The following is a 19,291-nucleotide window of genomic DNA, read 5'->3' as shown; positions in this document are numbered from 1 at the left end:
GTCTCGAAAAAAAAAATTGTCCATTTGCTCCCGCAACAAGGCTAGGAGCATGTGACGAGCAGGGACAGAGCCTGGCTGTCCATTGCACAATGGCTGAACATAGGAGGAACTGATCAAATACCAGACTGAAGAGAGGTTGTTCACTTTCCAAAGGCAGGCAAGAGAGCTAACCCTCTTCAATACCTGCTTCTTCAAGCTGGAAGATGTGCATGGAGAACAGGGTATGGATAAGGGTGTGAAGACAACATGCTGGCTGTGTTCCTGGGGCAGTAACGACCCTGAGATTAGCAAGGAGTAACAGAATATAAGCAAGAGAGGAAAGTGGAAGTCCATTGGGGAGAATGAAAATCAAGAAGAAAAATGTGGATTTTATATGGTGGGAAACAACATGGAACCAAGAAGCCTCCTTTAAGCTCCCAGCTGGATCTTAATTGCATGATCCCCTCCAGCTGACAGGATATTCCAGCCAGGAGGCACACATACCCACATTCTGGCTCCAGGAAACATCTACCCAATCATGAGGTAATCCTCCAGAGTTCCAGCTACCCATCACTTCCTGAAGTTGCCCAGGTGGGCCTAGGCCAAGGGACCCACAGGTGGAAGAATCAGAAAGCTCAGGTCCTCACAACTCTAAGGATACCCGGCCAGAGTGCGGACTAGCAGCATCCTCACCTCACATACATGCAGGGGAAACCCAGACTGTTTCCAGGTCATGGAAAATGTCCAGGCTAGCCCTGGAGCTTTACCAGCCCTCTTGAGCAGTTCTACCTAGCAACCAACTCAGCTTTCTGCCTGGTAATTTATTAACAGAATTGTACTCACAAGGTTTGTTTTCCTAGTCTATGAGACCTAAAACACTGTAACAAGAGTTCTATTTTCTTTTCCTCTATTCTGAAATGGGAAATAATAATAACAGCTACTATTACAGAGCACCTATTCCATATTTGGCACTTAATGCTTCCTTCTAACCCTGACAACAACTCTGCCAGATAGGTATTATTATTTGCACTGAAGGTGAAAAGCTGAAGTTCTGGTGTATCATGGTACATGGGAGAGTGAGAATCAAACCCCAGCCTGGCTAACTCCAAGCCAGTGCTCTCCCTACCACAGCAAGCTGCCAAAAAGGCAAGCCAAACATCACGAACCTGCTGCAGTCACTGGTGCATGCTGGGCTCCAGCCACTCCTACCACCAGACCCATTCAAGGAAAGACAAAGGAGCCCATTTTGAAGTTGGTCTCTTGGAGCCAGCAAAGACACAAGAAAACAAGTTAATTGTCCATAGAAGCACCAGGAAGGTGATACAGGTACAATCAACGCAGACCATTTCCTGCTATTACCCCGCTGAGGTCCAAAGGCCTGACCTTGGACCCCATCCTTGGTGACCCCAATTTTTACCCTGTGACACCTCAGCAAAACTCTGCAAGACGTCTGTTGGAGGTATTAAAAAATACTGTGATGGCCAGGTGTAGTGGCTCATGCCTGTAGTCCCAACACTTTGGGAGGCTGGGGTGGGCAGACTGCTCAAGCCTAGGAGTTCCAGACCAGCCTGGGCAACATGACGAAAACCCATTTCTACAAAAGATACAAAGATTAGCTAGTCATGGTGGCATGTTCCTGTAGTCCTAGCTACTTGGGAGGCTGAGGTGGGAGGATCACCTGAGCTGGGAGGTCAAGTCTGCAGTGAGCTGAGATCACACCACTGCACTCCAGCCTGGGTGACAGAATGAGACCACATCTCAAAAACAAAAAACAAAAAACTGTGACAATCACGGCCAGATGCAGTGCCTGTAATTCCAACACTGTTGAGAGGCTGAGGCAGGTGGACCACCTGAGCCCAGGAGTTCAAGACCAGCCTGGGAACATGGCAAGACCAAGGCTCTACAAAAAGTACAAAAATTAGCCAGGTATAGTGGCACACGCCTGTAGTCCCAGTTATTCAGGAGCCTGAGGCAGGCAGACAGATTGAGCCCAGGAATTCAAGGCTGCAGTGAGCCGTGATCATGCCACTGCACTCCAGCTAGGTGACAGAGCGAGACTGTCTCAAAAAAAAAAGTGACAATCAGCATAAAGAAAGGGGACCATGCTAAGGGGACTGATCAAGCTATAGGGTGACCAAGAAGGTCACCGTATCAGGCAGAGTAGAGTAAGAGCTGGGGTAGGGACTCACATGGGAACTGAGCCTGTGCCCTGGCATAGCCATTGTGAGACAATTCCCTCTCTGTGCCAGGGGCACAAGCCAGAACCTGGGTGTCATCCTGCACTCTGTCCCCTCCTTCATCTCTACCTCTAAGTAGCCACCTAATCAATCCTCAGACTGACCTCTGCAAAAGATCCTGATTCTGTCCCCTCCTCACATTTTACCTAGATTATTGCATTTGTCTCCTAGCTGGGCCCCAGCCTCCAGGCTGTGTCCAACCTATCCATCTTCCCAGCCAGAGGGATCATTCTGAAACATGTACATGCTCACCTCACTTCTCCACTCACATGAACCCTTATCTCTCAGGGTAAAGTGCAAGCTCCTTGGCTTAGCTCCCAGACCCTTGTGTCTGCCTCCTGCACTCTTCCTGGCTTCTTCCCCAGGCACTCAGCACACACTTCCCATGCCTGTACTTCCCTGAATGCACTGCGCTGTTTCATGACCATGTATTCTGCTGACCTATCTTCCTTAGAAGGCTCTTTCCTTCTTCTAACTCTTGCCAATTCTTCGGAACTCAACTCAATAGCACTTTTTCCAGGGAGTCCTCTTTGATACCCTCATTGGACTTAGATGTCCCCTTCTTTAGGCTTCCCACCCAACATGGGCTTCCTGCTAGCATAGTACTTAGAGTTGTTGTTTTTTCTATCTCCTACTCTAACGTTCCTGGAAAAGAGAAGTAATCTCAGATAGCCTCAGTGAATTTTGTATCTGCAGCAATACCCAGGCACCCAGCACCATGCTTAAAAGACCACAGGGATTTCTGCATAGAGAAATGAAGGGATCGCCCCAGCAAACAGGTCATAGAATTGATCACAAGTTAGAGGACCTTTACACGTTAAGTATCTGTATAGGCTTATTAGTCTGTGCAACTGAGCTCAGTTCCTAAGGGAACTGATCCTTCTACTCTGACAACATTCTTGCTTTATGAAGTCCTATGTGGTCACAGTGAACTTTCTCAACCCTGAATACCAGTTACCACAAATGATCAGTGGCCCCTAGAAGCAGTTTTATGGCCACAGTTTGGAGCAGGGTGGGGGTGGTGAGTCAGGAAGGGCAGCCAGCGGTCCCTGGGCTCCAGGATTTGCAAGCTCTGGTCAAGGGATGATGGAGGCTGCACTGTGAATGGGTCTGGCGAGCCAGCCAACTTCTGCAATCCTCCAAACACTTCTAGTTCTGCCCACTCAGGACTCAGCTCATTGTTACTAAAAAGTTCAGTCTTGTGAAATATGTTTGGTTTCAAGTTTCCTGTCACTGGTCTACTTATTTAGAAGGCATTTGTTCCCCCTGCTCCCTGAAAGAAATAAGGTGCCTTAAGTCTTATTTAAGGAGCTCCTTGCAGTCAGCTCCTGTGTGCAGAAAACCTGTTACATGAAATGAAACTGAGAAGCTGGACATCTCCATGATATAATCTCTTTCCCAGGATTTCAGGGATTTTCACTGTAAGACGAGGGAGGAGGGCTGTTGGGCACTGGGCCCATCCTGGGAAAGACACCAGGAAGGACTAAGCCTCTTCTTCCTAAACTTGATTCTCTTCCCTTTCTCCCCTTACTGACCTTGAGATCAAAGTGAGCAATTTTCTTTGTATGAAGGTAGTTCACCCCATCCAGGATCTGCTTAATGAAGCTGGTGGCCTCCTCCTCACTCAGTGACTCCTTCTGGGCCAGGAAATCGAAGAGCTCTCCTCCAGACACTCTGTAAAACACCAGCGGGGGAAGGGGAGGGCCAGGCCAGGTCAGCTCTGCATGTCAGGAGGCTGGGCTGATGGGTGCAAGTCCTGATCGTGACCACCCCAGGGGCCTTGTATGGCAGAATCTCCCCTGCTTATGTCTGGGGTTTTGTCTGGCCAGTACCAGGGACTGACTTTGCTTGTATTTGCTTTGTTCTTTCTTTTGGATCACAAGGGCAGGAATCACCCTGGAGGTTTTGTCAGAAGGGCCTCTGCTCCCACCCTAGGCCTGGTCCCAGTCACCCTGGAGGTTGCCCTCTCCCCCGATATACCTGAGGTGGCAGGGGACAGAAACAAGCAGATTCTATAGCCTGAATGTTTGTGTCCCTCCAAATTAATATTCTAAAATCCCAACCCCCAAGCTGATGGTAGTAGGAGATAGGGCCTTTGGGGAGTAATTAAGTCATGAAGTCAGAGCCCTTACAAATGAGATTAGTGCCTTTATAAAAGAGACCCCAGAAGGCTCACTTTCCCCTCCCACGATGTGAAGTTACAGTCAAAAGACAACCATCTATGAGGAATAAGGAAGTGAACCCTCTTCAGACACCAAATCTGCTGACACCTTGATCTTAGACTTCCCAGCCTCCAGGACTGTGGGAAATAAATTTATGTTGTTTGTCCACCACCCAGTTTATGGTTATTTTGTTATACAGCAGCCTGAATGAACTGTGAGAGGAAATTGGTATCAAGAGTAGAGTGCTACTGTAACAGATGCCTAAAGATGTGGATTTGGAAGCTGCTTTGGAATCAGCTAAAAAGTAGAGGCTGGAAGAGTTCTGGGGTACAGGCTAGAAGAAGCCTGCATTGTTATGAAGAAATGGACTATAAGGGTGGTTCTGGAGAGGGATCACAAAGAGAGGAGATTCTCAGTGTTCTTAGAGAATACCTAAATGGCCATCAACAAAATATTAGAGAGATACAGATGGAAAGGCCATTTTGAGAATGTCTCAGATGGAAATGAGTCTAGTCTGATCAGTGGGGGAAAGGGCACCCTTGCTATAAAGTAGCAGAGAATGTGGCTGAATTGAGTGTGTGTCCCAGTGTTTTGTGGAAGGTAGAACTTGTAAGCAATACAAATAGAATATTTGGCTGAGGAAATTTCCAAGCAAAGTGTTGAAGGAGTGTCCTGGTTGCTTATAGTCCTGGTTTACTTATAGTAAAAGGTGAAAAGAAATGGTTTAAAGACAAAATTGTTACTCAGAAGGAAGAAATCTTAAAAGTATGACAAATTCTCAGCCTCCTCATATTGGAAAAAATAAGAAAAGCTGTTTGGGAAAGAACAAAGGTGTGACCAAGCAACCATTTGATAAAAAAGATTAATATGGATCTCCAGGTAAGCCAGGTGCTATTCCTCAAGACAATAGTGGGATTAGTCAGTCATCTAATCAGAAGCCAGGACCTATTGTCCAAGACAATGGAAGAATGGCCCTGAATCATTTCAGAGACTGGGGGTGAAAAGAGGGGTGCCCCTCCCATCACAGGTCCGTAGTGCCAGAGCCTAGAGGGCAGAATGATATCAAAGGAGGGGCCTCCACTGGCCAGTGCTGCCTCACATTGTAGGCTTTCCTCTCCAAACTCTGTTGCCACACTCCTCAGACATAGCAGGTGTGGCTCCTGGAAGGGAACAGTGGGGCATGCTCCGTGCCAAGCAAAGCTGGTGGGTGTGTGGCTGCTTTCACCTGGATTCCAAAAGATGCCTTAGAGAGCTGGTGGGCTGCTGGGCAGAGAACTGCCTTTCAGGTGGCGGCCAATGTTTGGAGAGCAAAGCCATACGGGCAGGGTTGCCCAAAGCTTCAGGGGCAGGACTCCCACTCTGCCCCCATGGGCCTGGAGGGCAGAGCATTAAGCCAAGGATTGTTTTCAAGGTTTTGTACTGGCTCAGAAGCTGTTACTCCTTTGTTCTTTCCCATTCCTCCTTTTAAAATGAGAATGTGTATCCTCTGCCTGTCCCACCATCATATTTTGTAATACAACATGTTTGATGTGATAGGTTCACAGCTGAAGAGCAACCTGCCTCAGAATGAATCATACCTTGAGTCTCACCCACATCTGATTTAGATATTTAGATGGGACTTTGAACTTTAAACTTTGACGTTGATGCTGGACTTAATTAAAACTTTTGGAATTACTGGAATGGAAGGAATGCATTTTACATTTGAAAAGGACATTAATTGGGGTGGGGGGCAGGGACAGAATGCCAGAGTCTGAATGGACTAAGACAGATGACAAAGAGGAACAAATGCTGTGCCAGCAACTAAAGGCCTAGGTTCCATTCCAGCCTTGCCACTGACCTTAGACAACTCATTTCCCTTCTCCAGGCAGGCCTTGGTTTCATTACCTGCAAAATAAGTAGATTGGGCAAGACAGCCCCCAAAGCCACCTTTCTTTAACTATAAAAGATGGCCCCTTCATGGGCTCAAGAGAATCTAGGTATGGCCCCTAACTTAAATATAAGACCTCATTAATTATATTAATCTCTAAAGACTCTAAAATACTACTTTTGATGTTTGATACTACTTTTTCACATTCTACCTTCTTGCATCCTATAGTTGACCTGACAGGGCAAAAAGAATCTCCCCTGAGATTTAGGATTCCCAGATAAAATAGGTTTTTATTTGCTAAATCTGGCAACCCTACTGGACTTGTTTATCCTATCAACAAAAAGAGTCAAACTCTGTAAAATATTTAAAGATGTTTTTTCTGAGCCAAATCTGAGTGCCCAAGACCTGTGACAAAGTCCCAGAAGGTTCTCAGACCACGTGCCCAAGGTAATTGGGTAACAGCTTGATTTCATACATTTTAGGGGTACAGAAGTTACAGACAGAATCAATCAGTAAATGTAAGGTGTACATTGGTTCCATCTGGAAAAGCGGAGTAACTTGAAGGTTGGGATGGGGGTTGGGAGGGCTTCTAGGTTACAGGTGGATTTTCTGGTTGGCAATTGGTTGTAAGAGTTATTATCAAAAGACCTGGAATCAATAGAAAAGAGTGTCTGGGTTAAGACAAGCGTTATGGAGACCAAGGATTTTATTAGGTAGATGAAGTCTCACAGGTGGCTACCCTTGGAGGAAATAGATGGCAAATGTTTTCTATTCACACTCTTAAAAGGTGCTAGACTCCCAGCTAATCTCTTTAGGATCAAAAAAGACAAGGAAAGGAACAGAGATTGTCCACAGAGTGTAGTTTCTTCCCACGAAAGACAGCTTTTGATATCTTTTGAAATGCAGGGCCATTTCAAAATATGGCAAAATATTTATTAGGGTAAAATATTTCCATTTCTTTCAGGGCCTGCTATTTGACATGTGATAAGTAGAGTCCGGTTGGAATTTGTTATCTTATTGCTGCAAAAAGTCTGTTTTGTTAGTCTTAAGATCATGGCTTTCATATTAATGTTGGTCACTTGTGCCTGAATTTCAATGGGCGGACAGTATAATGAGGCATGTCCAATCCCCTCTTCCCATCATGGCCTGAAAGGTTTTCAGGTTTACTCTGGAATCCCCTTGGCTGAAAGAGGGGTCCATTCTAAGAGGGGCTTAGAATTTAATTTTTGGTTTGCAATCCTCTGACAGAAGCTGGGGTATCCAGCCAGCATGTGCTCCTCTGGAGCTGAAATAAAGCCAAGGGCCCAAAGGGAAAGATCTCAGGAAGGGATCTAGGCCAAGGGATCCAGGACCTTGGAGGGAGAACCTGTTTTAAAACGCAGATTTCCAGGTCCCACCATAGACTTTAACACGTTAGATTCTCCAGCAGTGAGGCCTTAAAACCTGTATTTTTACTATAACAACAATAATAGTAGTTAATATTCACTGACACATATTCCATGCTACATGCCTTATGCACCTTATCTCATTTAATCGTCACAATATCCTACAATCTAAGGACTATCATTTTTCTACTTCACACTTCAAGAAACAAAGGCTCAGAGAGGTTAAGCAACTTGCCCACAGTCCCATAGGTAGTAAATAGTCAGGATTCAAACCCAAGCAGAACAGCTCTCAACCGCTACAGCATACTGAGTATCACAGATGATTCTTTTCTTTTCTTTCCTTTTTTTTTTGGGGGGGGCAGAGTCTCATTCTGTTGCGGAGGCTGGAGTGCAGTGGTGTAATCTTGGCTCGGTGCAAACTCTGCCTCACAGGTTCAAGTGATTCTCATGCTTCAGCCTCCTGAGTAGCTCAGATTACAGGCCTCTGCCACCACACCCAGCTAGTTTTTGTATTTTTAGTAGAGATGGAGTTTCACCGTATTGGCCAAGCTGGTCTCGAACTCCTGACCTCAAGCAATCCACTCACCTCAGCCTCCCAAAGTGCTGGCATTACAGGTATGAGCCACTGCACCCAGCTCCAGATGATTCTTATATGGCTAAAATGGCTCTGACCCAACTTTGGGGATCATTCCCTGCCCCCTAGTCCATCCTAAATAAAAAGCATCAAAATCTTATTTTCTCCTTTCTTTAAACATTTCCACAAGCACACCAGGACCCACTCAATAATCTTAGCATCATGAAAAGTAGAACAACTGGACGTGAAATAGGGCAATAGGAAGTACACAGCAACACCTATGATATGCAGTGACTTAAAAAATGGAAACTAAATCTGCTTAAGCCTCTTGTTCAGCACTATCAACAGAACTTTCTGCATTGATGAAAACGTTCTAGATATGTGCTGTCCAATAGAGTAGCCACTAGTCCCATGTGGTTGCTGAGCACTTGAAATGTGGCTAGTGTAATAGAGGAACTGACTTTTCACTTTTATTTAAGTTTAATTAATTCTAACTTAAAAACTAAAGTGGTATAAAATATTTTCCATTAAATGCAACTTTATTGTTTCAGGAGAATTGCATTCCACTTTAACCGTTGCATTGCACTGCCTAAGAACTGAGCTGTGGGCTGAGTACGGTGGCTCACACCTGTAGTCTCAGCACTTTGGGAAGCTGAGGCAGGCAGATCACTTGAGCCCAGGAGTTCAAGGCCAGCCCAGACAACATAGTGAGACACTGTCTCTACAAAAAATGCAAAAATTAGCCAGGCATGGTGATGTGCACCTGTAGTTCCAGCTACTTAGGAGGCTGAGGTGGAAGGATGGCCGGAGGTTGAGGCTGCAGTGAGCCATGATTGTGCCACTGCACTCCAGCCTGGGCAACAGAGTGAGAGCCTATCTCAGCAAAGAGTTGAGATGTACTATAAGTACAAAATTCACACTGAATTTTGAAGACTTAGTTTGAAAAATAGAATGTAAAATATCTCATAAATAATTTTTATACTGTTTATATGTTAAAATAATACTTCGTATATATTGGGTTAAATAAAAATGTTATTAAAATCAATTCACCTATTTCTTTTTGTTTAGTCAATGTGGTGACTAGGAAATTTAAAACTACATATGTGGTTCATATTACATTTCTACTAGTCAGGGGACACAGTGGTTGCTCCCTTCTTCATCCCAAGGAGACCATGTCTCACCAGGTCTCTTGCCCAGATCCCACCTTCAAACAGGCAGGGTTTGAATAGGCACCAATAAGCAGGGTAGCTCCTCTAGATCTAACTACTAGTTTACATGAAACACAGGGGACAGAGGAATGAGTTAAAGAACACCATGAGGAAGGAACAAGTCTAAAATCCAGACTGTGAGATAATCAACAGGACAAGTGGCCTAGTTTTTCCAACATATCAATGGCATCAAAAAAGAGAGGGGAAAAAGAGAAGGCAGAAGGGGGAAGGTGAAAGGGTGAAGAGAAAATGAGATAAGATGGCACAATTGAGCACATATACCATCTGCTACAGCTGCAGCACCCCTCTGCTCAGGGCGAGCGGGGTGTGGCGTGAGGTGGCTGCCTTGGTGTTGGGGACCAGGCTGGTGCACTATTTTCTCAGTGTCTCATGGGTGAAGCCATCCTGTGCCCCACTCTGACCCTTGCCCCACCTTGGGCAGGTGCTGGAAGCTGGAACACCCTCCCAGCTGCTGGAATAACCCTGGGTCTGCTCTACAAGCTAGGGTTAAAGGGCCAAAACAGTTGCTCTAACCCTTCAGCAGCAAAGACTCAACCTTTACCTTGGAGTGGCACATGTGAGAGTTCTAGGGCTCAGCTTTTCTTGTCAAACGAGAGTGAGAAAAAAATGATATCATCGGCACCTTTGGAGGTGTGGGTGGGAGTGGGAGAAATCGCTATGAGATCCTTGACAAAGTCCTTGACATAAACACCATGTACAGTATCATCGTCGGGGTGGCAGTGGTGGAAGGGGGCATGGTTTAGAGTTTATCTGAAGTTTGCCACCAGTTCAATGTGCTTTCCCAAACATTCCCTCACTTGAGCTTGATATCCACCCTGAGGGGCGTCCCCATTCTCCGATGAGAAAACCGAGGTCTCAAGAGAGTAAGTGACTTGCCCAAGATCACATAGCTAGTAAGTGGGAAGATCAGGATTTAGACTCAGGTTTTCTCAGCCCCAGTTCACTACATGTCCCTCTCACCACAATCCTTCCACATTACAAAGCCTGAGATGCTGATGCAAAACGGAAAGCCTCGAAGCACAGGCAGTCCCCCGACATCCCTGTTCAGCTACATCCACGCCCTCATCACAGTGGGCTTCACTATCTATCTGCCTCTCTCCCCAGCTAGATTATTTTTGCTTCCATAGCACTTAATGCAAGCAAGACAGTCAACAGAAGTTTGGTGAATAAAAGAACAAAGGAAAGAAATAAAACATTAAAAATAACAACATGAGGTAGAATATTCTGTATCATATAGACAGTGAAGCTTTGGCATTTGTAAGAGACCTGTCCAGAGCCCTCTGCAAATTTTCAAATCTACAGTGCCCCCTCTGAAACACATAGAACCCAGCTCAAATCAACCCTTGTCTTTTAAACTCCCAGAGTCTGCCAGCCCCTGCCAGGTTGTGTGGGCCTGCGACCTCGGGAAAATATCCAAATAAATAACAACCCTGCAATTCTGACTTTAAATAAAATGCTGCAAAAATGTAAAAGCTTCTTATAATGGGGATGTATCCTGTTCCCAAAAGCCACTGACATGAAGGCTTGGGTGGAGTGAGGACTTTGGGGGGTGGTAATCAGTCATCTGTTTGAAGGTGGGATCTGGGCAGGAGACCTGGTGAGACACAGTCTCCTTGGGATGAAGAAAGGAACAGCCATTGTGCCCCTTGGAATCTCCCCCAGAAACTCAGGAAAGTGAGAGGCTGATGACCTGCCACTGTCTAAGTCCTGGATACCCAGGCTGGGACATTCACATTAATGCTCAGTCACCTCTTTTCAAAGTCTAATCAAGGAGCCTGGGTGTCATTTCTCTAGCCACAACTTAGTTTCTGCCCTTGGTCTCAGAGGTCTCTCTAAGACCTCTGCCTTGGAGCCACTCCCCAACTCCTTCCCAGTTTCCTTCCTCTCACATCCCACATCTCTTTAGCTTTAAGATGAAAAGCAAAGCCTAACAGCCAGGCCTCATCTCTTCTAGTGTTCCCAGGATTGTCTCCTTCCTGCGAATCTGACCTTTGCCTCCGTCCTCCCTGCAGGGTGGCATGCCTGCTGGAAATGCTTTTCGGAGTCTTTGGGGAATGTGTGCACAAATGACCTGCACAGGCAGCGATGGGGAAAAGATGCTGCCACAGCTGCTGGGCCAAGGAGGCTGGGTTCAATTCGGGAAGCTGGGAAGCATCACTGCTATCCTGGAGTACTCTGCCAGGCAGTTCTCTGGTATGCAACCACAGAGGTATTTCTTTCCACAGGTTTGGAATCAAGGAGGCCCCAGAGCAGTCAGGGGCCTGCAATGGGAGGCCAGTCCAACCTTCACAGGGAGACTTACATTTTTCAGGGCAAGTTCCACATGTGACATGAGTTAAGCTACAGGGATTTGAATATATTCTGTACCTTATACAGAAGTCAACTTACACAGACAATTAAATCCTGCCTAGTCCTGCCTTCAACAGTCATGACCAGAGCAGCTGCTTCTAGGAAGGTCACAGATGGGATAATAACAGCTGAAAGGATTTCATTCAGGGCCAGGCATGTTCTCCTGCTGCTGGCCACTTGAGCAGAAAGCAGGAGGAAGCCCTGCACCAGACAACAGTTGCTGAGAGGGGCCGTGGGATCAGGGTGGACTCATTCATAAAACGCGCAACTTGGCAGCTTTCAACTAAGTAGGCAGATACTAACCCCACTGAGCAACTCACTAACCTATTAGGAAACAGTGGGGACCACCAGGCCAAAGACTTCTGACCAGCCGAACAGGAGTCACTAAGTCTAAGCACAAAAGCCCATGAGGCCAGGGGTGGCGGCTCATGCCTGTAATCCCAGCACTTGGGAGGCCAAGGTGAGTGGGTCACTGGAGACCAGGAGTTCCAGACCAGCCTGGCTGACATAGTGAAAACCCACCTCTATTAAAAATACAAAACAATTAGCTGGGTATGGAGGCACATGCCGGTAGTCCCAGCTACACGGGAGGCTATGGCACCAGGATCACTTGAACCTGGGAGGTGGAGACGGCAGTGAGCTGAGATCACACCACTGCACTCCAGCCTGGGTGACAGCAAGACTCCGTCTCAAAAAACAAGCAAAAACAAAAGCCCAGAAACTCCTTTCCTGGGAGGTCCTCCCTCTCAGACCCTAGCTATACATGGCACAGTTAGGCACAGTCTTAGAACTCCTGGGTCTTCTCCAATCTCATAAATTCTTAGCATTCCATAGACAGGCACCCTGAGAACAATGAGACAGCTTGGAAGTAAAGGGGGAGACAGAAACTGGACAGAGCTTAAAAAGCACAGTGGCCCAAGCAAGTCATGGGAGCACTAGCGTGACAAGTGATGTTACAGATGGTGCACCTGAGCTCACAAGAAGCTAGCACATAACTATTGGCTGACCATTAGCCCCGCTGGGAAAAACATGGACATCTAAAGAGCATCTACCCGCCACCCCCCACCACCCCCATCGACTCCTAGGGTTCTGCAAACAGGAAGAAGCAAGCAATTTTCCCAGCAATTAAAGACACACCAATTACAATAAGAAAGTATCAATTTATAGCTGTAAACATCAATAAATAATGAAACCTGTTTCAAAACAAATGGCCCAGGGCTGGCAGGGCCGCAGGCACACAGCAACACTCCTATGCTGTGGTAGTAATGCTTAGCCAGTACTATCCTTAGAAAGCGAGGATATTGAGCTCCAAAAATGTCAGCCTTTGGCCTAGTCATAGCTAAATCCTGAGGACTTTGCTGAAAGAATTAAAAAGGAAAGGGGAAGATTATGGGGAGAAAGTTGTTTCATCAATAAAATTTGTAATGATTAAAAGCTAGGAAATTAAAACCATGTGTCCAACAATAGGGATGCTGTGACTATTTGTGCCCTACAAACTCACATTGAAATATAATCCCCAATGTGGCCAGATTAGGCAGTGGGGCCTTTAACAGGTGATTCGGGCAGGGTGCTGTGGCTCATGCCTGTAATCCCAGCACTTTAGAAGGACAAGGTAGGCAGATCATCTAAGGTCAGGAGTTCGAGACCAGCCTTGCCAACATGGTGAAATCTGTCTCTACTAAAAATACAAAAAAAATTAGCGGGGTGTGGGATGCAATAGAGTTTGAGTTGGGTTGTGGCACAAGTCACAGTGGCTGTGTCCAGTCAAGCAACAAGGCCCATGTAAGGAATGTTGCTTGACCACATTATAGCAGGTGCCTATAATCCCAGCTACTTGGAAGGCTGAGGCAGGAGAATAGCTTGATCCCAGGAGGCAGAGGTTTTAGTGAGCTAGGATTGTACCATTGTACTCCAGCCTGGATGACAGAGCGAGACTCTACCTTAAAAAAAAAAAAAGAGGTGATTGGGTTATGAGGACTCTGTTTATTAACCCATTCATGCATTAGTGGATTAACAGGTTAATGGATTAATGGGTTATCATGGGAGTGGGACTGGGGGCTATATAAGAAGAGGAAGAGAGACCTGAGATAGCCCGCTTTGCCCCTCACCATGTGATGCACTAGGCTGCCTTGGAGGACTCTGTAGAGATTCCCCATTAGCAAGAAGGTCCTAATCAAATGTGGATCCTCAACCTTGGACTCCTCAGCCTCCTTAACTGTGAGAAATAATAATAATTTTCCTTATACATTAACCAGTTTCAGATATTCTATTGTAAGCAACAGCAAATGGATTAAGACAAGGGAAATACTGGTATGCAATTCAGTGAAACACATAGTTGGTTAAAAGAGAAAAGGCAATTTTTAGAACTACATTAACTGGGGGGAAAAGTAGAGCAGGAAATTATACAAGTACAATGATAGTATAGAAATGGATAAAGATTGAGAGGAACCACAGAAAAACATAAATAGCTGTGTTTGGGTTGTAGGATTAGAAATGTAATTTCTTTTCCATTCCTGCTTAGTTTTTTTTTTTTTTTTTTTTCTTTTTTTTCATGATAGTCTTTTAAAGAAGTGGCTCAGCCTTTCAAGCAAGGTGCACTTGTCACTCTCTGGTGGGAATCAGCATGCTGACTTCTGACCCTCAGCTTCTCTCTGGGTCAGGCAGGGCAGGCACGCACTAGTCCAACCAGCTGGGAGGTCCGTGGGAGAAACATGGAAGACACTGGGAGCTAGCGAAGGGGAGAGCACAGGCAATTCTATACATTTAAACATTGAGATGGGTAATTTAAGAATCAAATGCAAGAGTATGCAAATGCCCATCTGCTACTTAAATCTATATCCTGCCAATACCAGAGCATAGTTCTCAAATTAGAATGATCTCAAATGTTATGTGGTCCCCCTCAGTCTGTAGGCAGGTTGAGGATGGCTGCCTCCTTTACAGATGAAATCTAAAGCTCAGGGGATTGAGGTGACTTCCCCAAGAGCACAAAATCAGGGATTCCTGAGACAGATGCTGTCACTTCCCTGCTACCAGGCAGATGCATACATGCTTATGAGGCTTAGAACATTCTGGTTTTTTTTTTTTTTTCTTTCCCGAGACGGAGTCTTGCTCTGTCGCCCAGGCTAGAGTGCAGTGGCATGATCTCGGCTCACTGCAGCCTCCGCCACCCAGGTTCAAGCAATTCTCCTGCCTCAGCCTCCTAGTAGGTGGGATTACAGATGCCTACCACCATGCTTGGCTAATTTTTGTATTTTTAGTAGAGACGGGGTTTCACCATGTTAGCCAGGCTGGTCTCAAACTCCTGACCTTGTGATCCGCCAGCCTTGGCCTTCCAAAGTGCTGAGATTACAGATGTGAGCCACTGCACCTGGCCAGAACATTCCTCACATGGGCTTGCTGCTTGACTGGACACAGCCACTATGACTTGTGCCACAACCCAACTCAAACTCTATTGTGTCCCAGAGCCCCACCTGCCCAGGAGGATATCATGGTGGCCAGCCAACTCCTAGACTCTTGGGGCCATCTAATCAAATTCCATCACATACTGTGAAGTCTTCCTCTGCTAAGCCAGCATAAGGCCAGCCCGCCTCATATTCATAGCTGTCTGCACAAGCCATGTGGACTCAAGTCCTGGTCCTGCCACATCCTGGCTATAGGATCTTGTAAGTGACCTGGCCTCTCAGTGTTCTTGTGTATAAAATGGGGATAATAAGAGTGTCTGTGTGACAGCATTGCCATGAGGATTAATTAAGGTACAGAAATACTTGGCTTGCACAATGAATACAGAATAACCTCTCTGCATTAGTAAGACATTTCCTTCATCATAGTCTTTAAACATTGAACAAGATAACAGATACAAAGCACCTAGCAAATTCTTGGCTTACAATAGGGCTCTCTAAATAATAGCTATTATTATAACAATAAAAGTGTCACTCACAGCGCAAATGCAGTGGGCTTTCCCCCGGAAAGGGCCAGAGAAGAGCTTCACAGAGCCCCTCCTCATAGTACTCGTCCCTCCCTGACAGCCTCCCCTGGCCTCATCCCACCCTCCATCCCCTTCACCCTCCCACATGCTTCTCCAGCCAGGAAAAGACCCCAGCGCAGTCATTTCTTCCCTTTGATCCCCAGGGTCCAGTGAAAGCCAGACTTAGGCCATCGCCCTCTGCCCCAGCAACTCAGCAAGCCTGCCCCTCCTTTGGCTCAGTTGCAGGAGGAGGATGGGGGTAACTGAAGCAGAGGGGATCTGCCCACCATTGAATTCACCTCCTCTGGGCTGAGCTTAGCCCTGGCTGCTGCTGCCCCCTGGGGCCTGTGGCTGGAGCTTCCACCACCCTGCCTACCCTTGCTGCCCCCTAACCCTGTGGGTCCTGGGGACCCCACTCACAGCTCAAGGATGAGCACCACGTCGGTGCGGTTCTCGTAGACGTCGTGCAGAGTGATGACGTTGCGGTGCAGCACCTGCCGCAGGATGCTCACCTCCCGCTCGATCTCCTCCCGGCTCACACCACGCCGGCTCGCCCGGCTCTGCCGCTTCTTGATGAACTTAGCTGCGTACTCAAGACCTGTGCTCTTCTCCCGGCACTTCTTCACGATGGCGAACTGACCACTGGGGACACAGACCCACAAGACTAGGTCATCACTGTGTTCACTGGGGAAGTGATCCCACTGTCAGCTACCAGGTCACACAAATTCAGAGTGATTCTTCTAGGACAGGACAAATCATGCCTCCAGTCTGCATCCCCATCTGGATGACAACCTGTGGCTGAGGTGGGACAGGTACTGGGCTTCCCTTCCATCCATACCTTCTATGAGGAATGAATGTTAGTATTAGTCCCAGTGTGCAGAGTTGAACACTGAGCCCCAGAAAGGTTATTGATCAGGATGGCACAGCCTTGTCATTGCAAAGTCTCGGCTAGAACCCAAGTCTAGGTCCCACCGGATGAAATCACAATGTCCATAAGCAGACTGGGCTGGTGGGGATCCGGGTTTGGGTGGGGTTTGGGGAGGAGGCAGCCTAACAAGGTTAATCATCATAGTGGGGGAGCATCACAGCGAGAGGACCTGGTATGAACAGAGAGTTGTACAATTAGGAAACTGAGGCAGAAGGATAGGCCAAGCGGCTTACCTGAAGTCATTGCAGAGTTAATGGCAAAGCCAAGCCTCAAAGTCAAATACCCAACCAGCTGTCCACAAACCCTCTCAGACAGTTATAGCAGGGCTGGACCATTATTAGTCCCCTTCAGGCACTAGCACCCAGGGCTGGGCTTGGAAACCCTTCACTGTGCTCAACCTGTGGAGGGGGGCTTCGGAGGGAATTTGCTAAATACCAAAATAACCACTGCTCGGTAACTCAGAAAGTTTTCTGGTTCAGCTTAATGGCTGAATAAGGGAACAGCAGACTCCAGACTTATGATGTACGCTCTTAGTGGCTCTGGGGTAAAAGTTACATACAAGGAAATGCTTGGGATATTTGCCCCAACCGCAGAAAATAGCACTGCATCTGGACCATGTCATCATTATCATCATACTCAGTGAGACAGTCTTCAAGATACTCGGAGTGGCAATAACAACAACAAAGTCAAATTGAGCAAGCAACAGATAGATAGGCCCATGCGGAGATAGCATTATATGGCAGCCACTTCAGAGATGTTCCCAAACAGATTCATGCATATCTCCCTCCCCTCAACTTCCAGTCACTCAACACTGTCTGGGCATCCACTCCGTGCCAGGATCTGTGCTGGGCACTACGCGGGAGGGACCAAAGGCACAGACAATGGGTACAGATGGAGCTCTGGGGAGGGAGAAGACCCTGGAGCCTAGACTGGGCAGAGAAGGCTTTGTGGAGCCAAATTTATATTACACTGTCCACTGACTCTAAAGTTTCAGCTATTTAGGCTCCAAATACTGGCTCTGAGCTGTCTACACATTAGGGGCTGACACAGGTGGAGTGGAGCCAGGCCTCCCAGAGCCAGAGTGAACACATTCAGTGTGATCTCTAACACATATGGTCTCTTGGAGCCACTCTGGGCCTCGGTGACAGCAGGTTCCTTGGTAGGTGCCAAATAACACTTGACCAAGCTTGCAGGCCCAGGTGGCTGTGAGTCTCAGGGTCAAGACAGACACATGCCTCTCCTCTGCCTCTGACACCTCAACGGGCTGCTGGCAGGGCCTGGCATTTCAGAGTCCCTCTGACCTTGTCACAGCAGCCCTGAGTTCCTACTTGACTGGTGGGGAATAGATGGTAAGGGATAGATTTAGGTTTACAGAGCACACGGGTGGTGGTGCAGAGCTTGGCTTGGCATCCAAATCCCCCAGCTCCCAGCCCTGCACTGTGTTGACAGCCTTAGTACTTGGGAAGGGGCAGAAGAACTTCTGTAAACTAGAGCTAAGCATTTCAGGTCCCCTTGAAATTGTTTCCCCTTTGTCTCATGAGGAAAACAGAGGCATTTTTTTCTATATCACATGCCTGAAAAATTCCTCAGACTCTCAAAAAGCAAATGAGTGTTTGCTTTTCCAGCCTAAGTTTTCTCTTTTCGAGACAACTGTGGCAATGATTGGTGACTGGGGCAGGCCCACTTCACGAGCGTCTTCCCCTCCCTAAAGGGAGGAATTTGAGTTGAGAGTGAGTGACTAAGATGACACCAAATACCACACAACACCACTCATCTCACCTCTCTTCACTTGGGCATGACCCTCTGCTCGACCTGTGGAGGGGGCCTCAGAGGGAGCCAAGGCTGCTGTTTCCAGAAGAGAGGAGAACACTAGACTCAGCCCCCAGGCTTCAAGGTCAGACAGGCCTGGCCTCAGGGACTTATGCTTTCACCTGGGAACAGTCACTACCTGCTCTGAACATAGATCTTCTCATCTGTCAAATGGAAATCAAGATTCCCTGCTAGAGAATTGTGAAGACTGGAAATATTTGTAATGTTGGCCCATGGTACTAATAAGTGGTTCATGTGAAGGCTGAGCAAGAAACACCCAGAGGTATAAGTCACTGATTCAAATGATCTGGAATGTGTAGCCAGGGAATTGGTTTAATTTTATTTATGTTTGGAAATGGGGTCTGGTTCTGTTGCCCAGGCTGGAGTGCAGTGGCATGATCATAACTCACGGCAGCCTCAACTCCTGGGCCCAAGCAATCCTCCCAACCTCAGCCTCCCAAGTAGCTGGGACCACAGGCGTGTGCCATCAACCCAGCTTCAGTTTAATTTTAAAAGCACCACCCTACCCCCGATGATTCCCATGCACAGCCAGATGTAAAAAAATCTCTGTTCCATGCAATTAGCCAACTCTTTTAATCCTAGAGCAATGGCTCTCAACCCAGGCCACACATTAGTATTGCCTGGAGAATTTTAAAACTGCTAATGTCTAAGCCTCAGCCTGAGAGATTCTGATCTCCTGGGTCTGGGCTGCAGCCTGAAGACAGGGCTATTTAAAAGCCCGTCAGGTAACTCTGACATGCAGCCAGGGCTGAAAGACACTGACTTAAAGCAGCTTTTTTATTATCTC

The 19,291-nt window shown here is 46.9% G+C and overlaps 1 protein-coding gene across 7 annotated transcripts in view; it reads right to left on the bottom strand.

Annotated features, from left to right (window-relative positions):
- Window positions 1–19,291, bottom strand: part of DAPK2 (death associated protein kinase 2) — a 125,988-nt gene that overhangs the window by 50,249 nt on the left and 56,448 nt on the right. For all 7 annotated transcript variants that reach the window (XM_032297209.1, XM_032297210.1, XM_032297211.1 and 4 more), the window contains 2 exons: window positions 16,167–16,388; window positions 3,752–3,890 (listed from right to left, as the gene is read on the bottom strand). In XM_032297209.1, coding sequence (XP_032153100.1) covers window positions 3,752–3,890; window positions 16,167–16,388 — 361 coding nt within the window. The remainder of the gene's footprint in view (window positions 1–3,751; window positions 3,891–16,166; window positions 16,389–19,291) is intronic.

The sequence above is a fragment of the Sapajus apella genome, unplaced genomic scaffold (assembly GCF_009761245.1).
Source record: "Sapajus apella isolate SASKATOON/1434 unplaced genomic scaffold, GSC_monkey_1.0 scaffold37, whole genome shotgun sequence".
NCBI lineage: Eukaryota > Metazoa > Chordata > Mammalia > Primates > Cebidae > Sapajus > Sapajus apella.
Note: the sequence above shows the minus strand (reverse complement) of the source record. Positions and strands in the feature narration are given on the sequence as shown.